A 12,358-nucleotide genomic window follows, 5' to 3' on the forward strand; every position below is an offset into this window, starting at 1 on the left:
ATGACTTTTCTTTGCCTACTATGGTAAAATATAACATATTTCCAAATGCATTTTGGGACTAAACCCCACTTAGTCACAAACTATTATCCTTTTTATTTTGTTGGATATATTTGTATAAAAGATTTTTGTATCTTTGTTCATGAAAGATGTTTGTAGTTTATTTTTTTCATGCAATGTCTTTGGTTTTGGTATTAGTATAATGCTGGCATCATAGAATTAAATGGGAAGTGTTTCACTCTTGCTCTGTTTTCTGAAAGAGTGTGTAATGAATGTCTAGTACAATTCATCCACTTGCTTTGGGAAAAGTAAAGTTGGAGGTGAAAAGCCTAAAGGACACGACCCAGAGTCCTGGGGATCCTTAAGATTACAAATAAAAAATACACCTGGACAGTCTAGATATTCATTCCATTTATTTTAGAAACCACACACGTCCAAAACAACTCTGTGCATTTGCTGGGGCTTATGTTTCCACTGACTACCTCACATTTAGCTGCCCTCAGTGAATTCCTCACCTCTGTTCTGTCTATCCTCAGGTGATCCTGCCATCTTTCCACATTAGCACCCCAATATGGACCTCACCTGTAGGCTTTTCTTTCCCAAACTACCACTAAGGCAAGGCTCTGTTTATGGTTTGGGATAACAGCAGGATTGATAGAACAGCTTACAGTGTAACAGTTAATATTAGGTAGAACTGGTCCACTAAATTCATTGGCCATTTCCAACCATACTTGCATCTTTCTTTAATTCATTCTGTAGCTATGATATTGAGGCATACTGCAGGTTCTTCACATTTCCCCAACTACAATTAGACAAGAATTCCTGGTTGGACTCAGCCTTTAACCAAAATAAGAAATCTGCATTTAGAATGATTCTTGGAACATGGTGTTGAAAGTAATTATTCAATGAATTAGTGAATCGCTTAACATTTTGATTTTTCATATTATTCAGCAGTAGTCTAAAATAAAAACTCTGGAGACATTTCAAAATACAATATATACATCTACATGTCTCAAAATCAAGTTGAAATAGTTTATATTTTTGAATACATTTTCAAACTTTTATATTTACAGGCAGTGTTTATTAGATGCACAATATTTTTAAAGACAGCTAGTAGTTCTTAATATCCAGCTTATTTCTAGATGATAATTATTGTTTAGGAAGTAATTCACTAAAAGGGAAATATTTCAATAGCAAGTTTAGGGATCAGGCAATGTTGATTCATTAAAAATATTATCTTGATTCATCACTTTTGCTTATCTCAACATTTATCTACTAGTGCTAATTAAAATCCATCTTCTCTTTGGACAAAATAAACCTAAAGAAGAACATCAGAATTGAAAAGTGAGAGAACCTGAGAATGCGAGGCCTCACTGAGACTCTCAGAGGTCACTATCACTGTGTGGCCAGGGGTGAGACAAATCCTCTATTCCTCTTGATGGCTATTTGAAGTGCTTCCTCCACTCTTTCCATTGTAGAATATTTAGGAAGGTACAGAATATTATGACATACAAGTGATCTTGGATAATCTTCTTCACTGGAAATTTCAGGACAGCGAAATCTGATTCTCATTTCTTGTAATTCTCGTATAGTCTGCCTATCATTTCCTGTAAGAAACACTAGAAAGGAATAATCTTTGGTTAAGATGTTTCTTATAAAGAACAATAGGTATATGAAAAATGCTCAACATCACTAATCACTAGAGAAATGCAAATTAAAACCACAATGAGATATCACCTCACACCAGTCAGAATGACGCTCATCAACAAAACAACACAGAATAAGTGCTGGCGAGGATGTGGAGAAAAGGGAACCCTCCTGCACTGCTGGTGGGAATGCAGACTGGTGCAGCCACTGTGGAAAACAGTGTGGAAATTCCTCAAAAAATCAAACTGCCTTTTGACCCAGCTATCCCACTTTTAGGAATATACCCTAAGAACACCATAGAACTATTTGAAAAGGAGAAATGCACCCCCATGTTTATGGCAGCATTGTTCACCATAGAGAAAATCTGGAAACAGCCCAACTGTCCATCAGTGGACGAGTGGATTAAAAAGCTTTGGTACATATATACTATGGAATACTACTCAGCCATAAGAAATGATGACATAAGATCATTTACAATAACATGGATGGACCTTGATAACATTATATGGAGTGAAATAAGTAAATCAGAAAAAACTAAGAACTATATGAATCCATATATAGATGGGACATAAAAATGAGACTCAGAGACATGGACAAGAATGTGATGGTAACAGGGAGGGGGGCGAGGAAAGAGAGGAGGGGTGAGGGGAGGGGAGGGGCACAAAGAAAACCAGATAGAAGGTGACGGAAGACAATTTGACTTTGGGTGAGGGGTATGCAACATAATCAAATGTCAAAATAATCTGGAGATGTTTTCTCTGAATATATGTACCCTGATTTATCAATGTCACTGCATTAAAATTAATAAAAAACAAAAAAAACAAACAAAAAAACCCCTAAAATGAAAAGGAAGACTAATCATTTTATTCAGTAAATTTTTATTGTGTACCCTTGTGCAAAGAGAACTGCATGGGATCATGTAGAGCAGGGGTCCCCAAACTTTTTACAGAGGGGGCCAGTTCACTGTCCCTCAGACCATTGGAGGGCCGGACTATAAAAAAACTATGAACAAATCCCTATGCACACTGCATATACCTTATTTTAAAGTAAAAAAACAAAATGGGAACAAATACAGTATTTAAAATAAAGAGCAAGTAAATTTAAATCAACAAACTGACCAGTATTTCAATGGGAACTATGCTCCTCTCACTGACCACCAATGAAAGAAGTGCCCCTTCTGGAAGTGCAGCGGGGGCTGGATAAATGGGCTCAGGGGGCCGCATGTGGCCCGCGGGCCATAGTTTGGGGACCCTTGATATAGAGCATAGAAAATCATGACATTTGGTTTTGTCCTTGGTGAGTTCATGGTCTAGTCCCAACTAGACCCAATTGTATGAAATTACATACAATTGACCCTTGGACAGCATGGGTTTGAACTTATGTAAAGATATTTTTCAACAAATGTCAAAATAACCTAGAAATGTTTTCTCTGAACATATGTACCCTGATTTATCAATGTCACCCCATTAAAATTAATTTTAAAAATATTTTTCAATAAATAGTGTTAATGTATTCTTCTTATGATTTTCTTAGTATTTTCTTTTCTCTAGCTTACTTTATTGTAAAACTACAGTATATAATACACACAACATACAAATTATGTGTTGATCTATTGTTTATGTTATTGGTGAGGCTTCCAGTCGATAGCAGGCTGTAGTGGTTACGTTTTGGGAGAGTGAAAGGTTATACACAGAATTTTCATTGTCTGTGTGTGGGAGGATCAGCACCCTTAACCCCCAGGTTGTTCAAGCGTCAACAATACATGAAAATATAATAGCAAGATACACGAAAGTTGATTATAACTCAACCAAGGAGTGTGAGATGAGCATAATGAAAGCCCTAAGACTCGGGCCAGGGAGAGAGGTGCCCGGCTGGGTTAGCTAGGGAGACTTCACAGAGGTCACATCTGGCTAGTTACTTCTCAAGGAAAGGAGCTGAGTGAGCTTTCAAGGTAGTGGTGATGATGGGGGGAATCCTAAGGGAAAGACTTAGGGAAGGAAAAGCCTGTAGGAAGATACACATGAACTCAATGAATGCACAGCCAGTGGGATCACTGGACTGAAGTACACGTTTCCCATTAAGAAAGAAGATGGGAAAGGTAGTCTGGGCTTGTGGAAGAGTAGGTAGGGTTTTCGGAGAAGTTGGACTTGTCCTCCAGCATCCTCAGTAGCAATAAAAATAGCAAGAAGAAAGATGTATATCACAGGAGGAGCTGAAAATGGGATGAGGAGAGAGAATGTCATTTTCTGTCCTAGGGACACTTCAGGGTTCCCAGTAAGGGAAGTTTTTACAGCCCAAGGCCACACAGCTTAGTGGTCAACAGCCTGATGGGTTCAAATTCTGGTTCTGACACTCTCCAGCTATCTGAACATAGGCAAGCTACTAAATGTTCCAGGCCTCTTTTTCCTCAGCTCCGAAAGGGGGAAAAATACCTATTTGATAAGTTACTATTAGGATAAAGGGAAGTAATAGATACAAAGTGATCAGTATAATGCCCGGCACAGAGTAAGCACCCAATAAATGGTTTTATTATTATAATCAATCAGTGGTCATTTTTATTATTATTACTTCTAGAATAGTATTAGAGACAGTTTACATTCTCCTAATTCCATAAGACTTAGATAATTAAATGAAGATAAGAATGTAAGCTAAGCCTGACCAGGCGGTGGCGCAGTGGATAGAGCATCGGACCGGGATGTGGAAGACCCAGGTTTGAGACCCCGAGATCTTCAGGTTGAGCGTGGGCTCATCTGGTTTGAGCAAAAGCTCACCAGCTTGGACCCAAGGCCACTGGCTCGAGCAAGGGGTTACTCGGTCTGCTGAAGGCTAGCAGTCAAGGCACATATGAGAAAGCAATCAATGAACAATTAAGGTGTCGCAATACGCAATGAGAAACTAATGATTGATGCTTTTCATCTCTCCATTCCTGTCTGTCCCTGTCTATCCCTCTCTCTGACTCTCTGTCTCTGTAAAAAAACAAAAACAAACAAACAAAAGAATGTAAGCTAAAAATGCTTGATTAGGAGCCAACTAGAGTGAAAGAAGTAGATGCAAACTAAAATTGGAGGTGGAGTTATTATCAGTGTAGTGAAGGTAGTAAAAGAACGATATTTTTGTTATCATTTTTTAAAAAATGGGAATAGGCTTATGTAAGAGAAAAAACATTGGTCTATTAGGTAGGGAACTTGGTATAACCCTAATTTTGCCATTAACACACATGACCTACCACAAATAAGATATTTATCTTTTAAAAAATATTTTTAAAGACTGTATTCACTTTACAGAAGAGAGAGAGAGAGAGAGAGAGATGGGGGGAGCAGGAAGTATCAACTCCCATATGTGCCTTGACTGGGCAAGCCTGGGGTTTTGAACTGGCAACCTCAGTGTTCGAGGTCGACACTTTATCCACTGCGCCACCACAGGTCAGGCCAAGATATTTATCTTCTATTTTATTTTTCCATTGATTTGAGAAAGAGAGAGGAAGGATGGGGGGGAGGGTAGGGAGAGAGGGAGAGAGAGAGAGAGAGAAAAGCATCAACTCATTCCACTTAGTCATGTAGTTGTTGATTGCTTCTCCATGTGCCCTGATCAGGGACTGAACCCATGACCTTGGCACTGGGTGATGCTTTATCCACAGAGCTACCTGGTCAAGGCTTTAATCTTTTTAAAAGATATACATTTATAGGTCGATCTATTACTTAATACTTACAGAGAAATTTTCTCTTTTCATCCCAAGTTAAGTTGTGGAAAGCCTTCCAAAACATCAATATAGTAGGATGGGATTCATAGTATCCTTGTTCATATAATGAATTCTTGAGAAAAAGAGAGAAAAATGGTTTGTTTGTTTTTTGGAAAATGGGTTTTATGAGCAATAGATAGATGTTCATAAGAGACGGGGGCATGTTGGTTATGACCTGCCTTTTCAAATTGTTTCCAGTCAAAATCCGTATTTCCAACTACAGCTGTCATCAGTTCTTCAGGATGGAAAAGTTGAAGTATCCTCTTGTCACAGACATTATAAAATCCTCTCTGAAATTCCTCATAAACGGCCTTTACAGAAGTATTGAAAATGTAATCAACACACTTGGAAACATAATCTTTCCTGGAGGGAAACAAACAAAAAAAAGCTAATAAAATACTTGACCAGTGACTCAAATATTTTCAACTTTGCCCTTTTTACAATTTCCATTGAAAAAGAAAAGTAAATTACTTCGAGATAACACACTACCCCGGGGATATAAAAACACCTGATCAGCTAAAAGGAAACTTGGAGAATACAGTAGAAGGAGTAAGGCTTTGTTTTGCTCTCATTTCCCTAGATGCAGTCAGGATGATATTTTAAAAACACTAATATGCATATGTCATTCTGCTTAAAGTCTTTCAAAGGCTTCTCAAAGCCTGAGCCCAACCTCCAAACAGAATCAAAACAGCCCTCCATGATCTGACCACTGCTCTACTCTACAGCCTCTTCCCACTTCCACTAGGACCTCTGACCTCACTGTCTCTCTTGCAGCTAGGTCACAGCATGTGGGGCTCCCTCTTTCCTGGCAACTTGTATCCCATCAGAGTTCAATATGAACATGACTTTCTCAAGGTTGGTCCTCTGTTCCTCTTTCCTTCCACACTTACAACACATGTCAGTGTGTGAAAATTATTTATGCAAAGTCTGTCTTCACTACATGAAGAACTGCCAGATGGTAGGATTGCCACTGAAGGTATTTCCACCAGAAAGCTACCAGAAATACAATAGTCTTCCACCCTTTGAGCATCCTGTACCTGTCCTATCTAAATCAACCCCTCTCTGTCCTCCTCTATAACCAGTGGTGTGCTGGTCAATGGTTAACAACCAGTTTTCCAAAACAAAGAGGAAAGGGAACGCTCATTGTTACCATTTGCCAGTTTCTGTGGTGTACATATTCCCGTCATGGCTAATTTCAAGGTACTAGCGCTTTAGTAATAAAGTCAACATTTCTTGAAAATTTAATAATCAGCTTTCACAAGCTGACTCCAGTACCTCCACTTATAACTCTCTCGTTTCCTAGTACTCCAGCCTTATCTGACATTCTATTATACAATAATTTATTCATGTATTGTCTTTCTGTCCTACTGGAATTTAAGTGCCAGCTTTTGTCTCCAGCACCTAGAATAGGGTCTGGTACAGAGTAGGGGCTCAAAAATAATTGTTAAATGAATAGTGAAAAGTGCTGCATAGGAAATATTTAATCCTGACTCCTTCGTCCTTTTCTCTTACTCTTTAACCAACCGTTTCATCTTTCTAAAAGATGAGCTAAAATGATCATCTGAGAAGCTACAATATGTTCATAAAGTAGAGTGATATAAACATTCTATGTGTTATTCAAAGCAGACATTCTAGGTCTCAAAACTTACTTGTTAGTTTGGTCCACAGGTATAGAGATCCCATTTGGAATTAAATTAACATCATTTTGGTCCCAATGTAGCTGTAACCAAAATATATTCAGGTAGCAAATATGAAAAAGTCTGAATAATCAACCACAACACCATTATTGCCTATAAACTTTTCCATATAAAATTTTAAATAACTGGGAGTTAAATAATTTTTATGTAGTTCAGCATTTTAAATACATATAAAAATTTAGAACCTACCCTAGTATATGTGGTAAATTGCTTTTAAGCATACATTAGTCTATTTAATTGTTTCTTTGATGGAATAATTGCTTCTGTTTTCACTTTGTTTGAGAGTATACAGACATAAGATATAAAATAGGATCAGGTAAGGGGAACGTCTTACAGTACAAAAGTTAAAAGCATTCAAAAAAGGAATCCCATATTTGATATATAATAAAAATTGTTTTAAAAATGATTAAAGGTAAAATATAATCTGGTGTTGATTAGTACTATAGAGCCTGAGAAAGAAGACATGTACTAAGAAGGGCTCCTTGTGGCTAAATTAAAAAATAAATTTTCCATTGATTTAAGAGAGAGAGAGAGAGAGAGAGAGAGAGAGAAACTTCACTTAGTTCTGTCACCGGTCTAGTTAGTTTTTCTGTTTATTTGTATACTGTATTCATTGATTGCTTCTCGTATGTGCCCTGACTGGGGAACGAACTTGCGAACTCGGTGAATCCTTGTGGCTAAATTTTAACAAACAGGGCCTAGCACCCCTTTCTACATAAGGGCGTGTCAAAACACAAACTGCACTTCAAGGGAAGCCTGCACTGAACTGCCGCCTGCACTGTTTCTGCCATCTCCGCTAGTCCTTACAAAGAAGTTCCTGGAATCCTACTTCAATCAGTAGGAGTGAGGCTTTCCCATTCAATTGGAGCTGTGCAACACTTTCCCCATCAACATCTTCACTGACCATTCAGGACAGTGCCCCTTAGACCAATCAAACTGTGAGGATATGAAGTCCTCATTTGCGTGAGGATGGACCAGGGGCAGGGATTTTTGTCTATATAAGCCAGCTCCCATTTTGCTCAGGGAATGTATGTTCCCTTTCCACTGAAGACTGAAAAGTGAGTTTTCCAGGCTGAGCTGAAACACAAAATGTCTTACTGGAGCGGAGTGGAGAAGATCAGTGCAGAGCAGAGCAGAGCAGGGCAGAGCAGCAAGGAGCAGAGCAGAGCAGAGCAGAGCAGGGCAGAGCAGCAAGGAGCAGAGCAGAACAGAGCAGGGCAGAGCAGCAAGGAGCAGAGCAGAGCAGGGCAGAGCAGCAAGGAGCAGAGCAGAGCAGGGCAGAGCAGCAAGGAGCAGAGCAGAGCAGGGCAGAGCAGCAAGGAGCAGAGCATCTAGCCAGAGAGAGGCCTGGCCCCGGGGCTGCCTCACAGCCATGCTGTTCTCACAGATGTACTGTACCACACTTGAACTGTTTTGCACTGAGTAAAATTTCCTTTACCGCACCCCAAATGAGGAATTCCTGTTGGCATTTAATTGGCACCAATGACCACTGCTGGACAGTACTCACAGAAAAATGCATGTAAAATGCTTCTCCAATGTCATCATCCTCATAATTTAGAATTTCTTGCAAACTCCTAATGAAAAATTTGGTTTAGAAAATTATATTTATTGACTTTGTAACATTTCAAAAGTAATAAATGTTTAGTGGAAAATTCTGGACACTACAGAAAGGTATAAAATGGCACGTAAGCTTCCTATCTCCCTCTTCATAGAGTTAATCTCTGTCTACAGTTTTGATTGTTTGAACCACAGCTAACGTAGACAGTGCTGTGTCTCGGTGGAAATTACAAAAGTAGTTCCCTCCTCTAGACCACTAATTCCCAACCTGCGGTGATTTTGCCCCAAAGGGGACATTTGGAAAGATCTGGAGACATCTTTGGTTTTCACAGTTAGAGGTGGGTTGCCACTGGCATCTAGTGGAAGGTGACCCCATATTCAGTTCAACATCCTACATTGCCCAGGACAGCCTTCCACAGCAAAGGGTTATCCAGACAAAAATGTGGCAAGCCCTGCTCTAGATGGTCAGGACATGCAGTGAAAATCCAGCCAGTGTATCTTCCACTAACAGTACATGAGAGGAGAATCATTTTCCCTCATCCATCAACTCTGTATTTTATGAAAAACATTTCAATAGTTGCAAATCTGTAAGCAGAAAAATGGCATTTCATTATTATTTGTATTTCCTCAATTGCTGGTAAGGTTGAGCATATTTTCATTTTTTGTAACCACATGTATACATATATATGTAAGATTATATATATATAATTAGGATTACAGTTATGAGTACCTCAAAGAGAGTTTATTCTTATCTTATTATTCATTTATTAATTATGGTATTATTTATTTGTATTATTTGTCTTATTGTTATTTCATATCCTTACTTTTGATTTAACTGTTAGGTAATGATGACTGGTAATTTAACCTGATTTTGCCCACTGCTATATATACTTACTTTTGTGAGTAGTGTATTTATACATCACAGATACTAATCCTTTGTCTATCATATGTCATTCCTGTGAGTATTTTCCTCACAGGATATCGTTTGCCTTTCAACTTAGAATAACCATTTTTTCAATCCTTAAAAATAAAATAAAATTGATGACATACTAATTTATGTAAATAAATTATAATTAAATATAATTTACTCAAATAAATATAGCATGCATGACTCTCATTACAAGAATATTGGGTACTGTCCACAGCAACTCTTTCCATCCAAATAAATTCAAGAGACCAGGCTCTGTTTACTGTACTCATTGATAATTAGAAGAACATTTGGCTTTTCTCCATTTTTTAATGTACGCTCAATTATAAGTCATGATAAAATTCACACTCATCTAAAGAGCATACATTTATTGAAATTGAAGACCTTGTATGTATCTGTCTCTATGTGTGTGTATGTGTATAACATCATTTATGCCTAAACAACGAAGACTTACTAGATAAAAGTCCTGGAAAACCATTTACTTACTTCCCCAAAGGAGGACTGAGTTCTTTTAAATCTTCCAGTGATGGCTCTTGGTCCAGAAGTTTCTTAAACAGAGCCAGTGGGAAAGGGATATTGGCAACATTTAAATTGTATAGAGAGAGTCCACATAGCATCCCAAAGAGGAAATATCTCTTCTTCTTCTCAAATTGAGGCTGGAAAAGGAGAAGGAAAAATAAACCCTAATATATTATAAATAATCAATATTCAATAGGATAATTAGATTAGTAAAAAATGTTTTTGGTTCCCTTTTCTAAGGTCACAATGAAGAAACAAAATGGGCGTCAAGAAAATAAAAAATTGAGGTTCTTACACAGGCTATAATACAATTCAAAATTCTTCCTTAAGTTAAAATACAAAGTAAGAGTTCACAATATAAAATAAATGAATTTACGTTTTGTTAGTAATAGCATATCTAAAATAAAAAAATATGGTCGGATAGCCTTATAAACTAAGGTTTCAATATAGTATTTAATTTTACAGACTTTGCTTCAAATTTATGTGGAAAAACAACACTGTAGAAAAATGGGTGAACTCTATCTACACAGTCAGTGGGCATCAGGCATGCCAGATGTGTGTCAGATGAGTAGTGTCCCTTTGGCAATATAGCCCTCAACCTAGGTGTGCTTATGGGGACAAGCGTGTGGATCAGGGAAGGTGACTGATGCTGTTGACTGTGAATATGGGTGGAAGGAAGAAGAAAAGAGTCCTGACGATACTGGCTTCACTCTCCTCTCTGCACTGGCCACATCCGCCCTGCCATCACTATAGCCCAGCCAAGAGATCACGAGCCTGCTAATTCTTGTAAGGTTTCTATTCCAGCACCAGCCTTGCTGTTAGTAGGTGCATGACTCTGGGCCACTGACTTAGTATGTGCCTCAATCTACTTGCCTGATTTTCTTCTTAGAGCAACTGTGAAGATAAATGTTAAAATGCCTTTGAATTTTGCCTGACCAGGTGGTGGCGCAGTGGATAGAGTGTCGGACTGGGATGCAGAAGGACCCAGGTTCGAGACCCCGAGGTCGCCAGCTTGAGCACGGGCTCATCTGGCTTGAGCAAAGAGCTCACCAGCTTGGACCCAAGGTCACTGGCTCCAGCAAGGGGTTGCTCGGTCTGCTGAAGGCTCGCGGTCAAGGCACATGTGAGAAAGCAATCAATGAACAACTAAGAAGTCGCAACGCACAACGAAAAACTAATGATTGATGCTTCTCATCTCTCTCTCCGTTCCTGTCTGTCTGTCCCTGTCTATCTCTGCCTCTGTAAAAATAATAATAATAATAAAATGCCTTTGAATTTTGAAAATGAGTTAAACATGTAATACAAGTAGTCTCCCAAGGTGGCCTCCTCTAACACATTCAGTCTTATTTCCCGAACCTGGAACGTGTCCCCTGGTTCTGGCAAAGTCTCTTCACTGAGACTTAACATGAATCAGATTTTTGTCTGTTTTCTACCTAGCAGTACAGTACAATGTTTAAAAGTAAGGGCTTTGTCCACTCCTGATTTCATATCCTAACTTTGTCACTTGCTAGTTGAATGTCCTTAGTTTTTTTAATCTCTCTGAGCCCCAGTTTATTTGTAAAAAAAACAAAACAAAACAAAAAACTTATCAAATTGGACAATTTATGTGCTGTTTATTATATCTTGAGTATGCTTAATTAAAATGTTTAAAAATATAGTGTGTATACAGATTACCTGGGGATCTTTTAAAATATGTGTTCTGATCTGGGCTAGGGCCTGAGGGTCTACTTTTCACCCAGCTCCCAGGTGGTGCTTGAGCTCCTGGTCTGTGGGCCATATTTTGAGTAGCAAGATACAGTACAACCTAATTTTACATTATTACATATTGTTCTCATGTTGCAGTATATGGTATACTTTTTCTGTTTTGAAAAACCGTAGGAAAACAAGTGAAAGACTTACACTGACAGGAAACCACATGTAGGAACTCTCTTCAGGATACATAAACATTCCATAGTCTTTCTTGGTCATCTCTTCAAATATACAGTGGAAGAACTCAGACTGGACTCCGCTACCCACGGAACGAATTTCTTTGATAAATTCAATCTGAGGAAAGAGAACACTTCCAGGATTAAAATAACAATGCCCTGACCTTGATGGAAACATTTCAAACCTCCTGCAGTCACCAGAATTCCCAGAATTCCACACCCCTTACGTGACTGCAATCTGTTCTCCCTCAGTTTGCTACTGAGCAGCTGATGCCATGAACCTATTTATTGTCAGATTATTGACTGTTGAGTGCAGGGGTCCTTTACAGTGCCACATGAGCCAAGTGAA

The 12,358-nt window shown here is 38.5% G+C and overlaps 1 protein-coding gene across 2 annotated transcripts in view; it reads right to left on the reverse strand.

Annotated features, from left to right (window-relative positions):
* Nucleotides 1-400: 400 nt before the first annotated feature.
* HERC6 (HECT and RLD domain containing E3 ubiquitin protein ligase family member 6) overlaps nt 401-12,358 on the reverse strand; it is a 95,100-nt gene continuing 83,142 nt past the window's right edge. For both annotated transcript variants that reach the window (XM_066280981.1, XM_066280980.1), the window contains 7 exons: nt 11,984-12,127; nt 10,052-10,221; nt 8,588-8,654; nt 7,033-7,103; nt 5,563-5,746; nt 5,354-5,456; nt 401-1,616 (listed from right to left, as the gene is read on the reverse strand). In XM_066280981.1, coding sequence (XP_066137078.1) covers nt 1,393-1,616; nt 5,354-5,456; nt 5,563-5,746; nt 7,033-7,103; nt 8,588-8,654; nt 10,052-10,221; nt 11,984-12,127 — 963 coding nt within the window. In that variant the 3' untranslated portion in view covers nt 401-1,392. The remainder of the gene's footprint in view (nt 1,617-5,353; nt 5,457-5,562; nt 5,747-7,032; nt 7,104-8,587; nt 8,655-10,051; nt 10,222-11,983; nt 12,128-12,358) is intronic.

Source organism: Saccopteryx bilineata, chromosome 5, assembly GCF_036850765.1.
Source record: "Saccopteryx bilineata isolate mSacBil1 chromosome 5, mSacBil1_pri_phased_curated, whole genome shotgun sequence".
NCBI classification, from domain to species: domain Eukaryota; kingdom Metazoa; phylum Chordata; class Mammalia; order Chiroptera; family Emballonuridae; genus Saccopteryx; species Saccopteryx bilineata.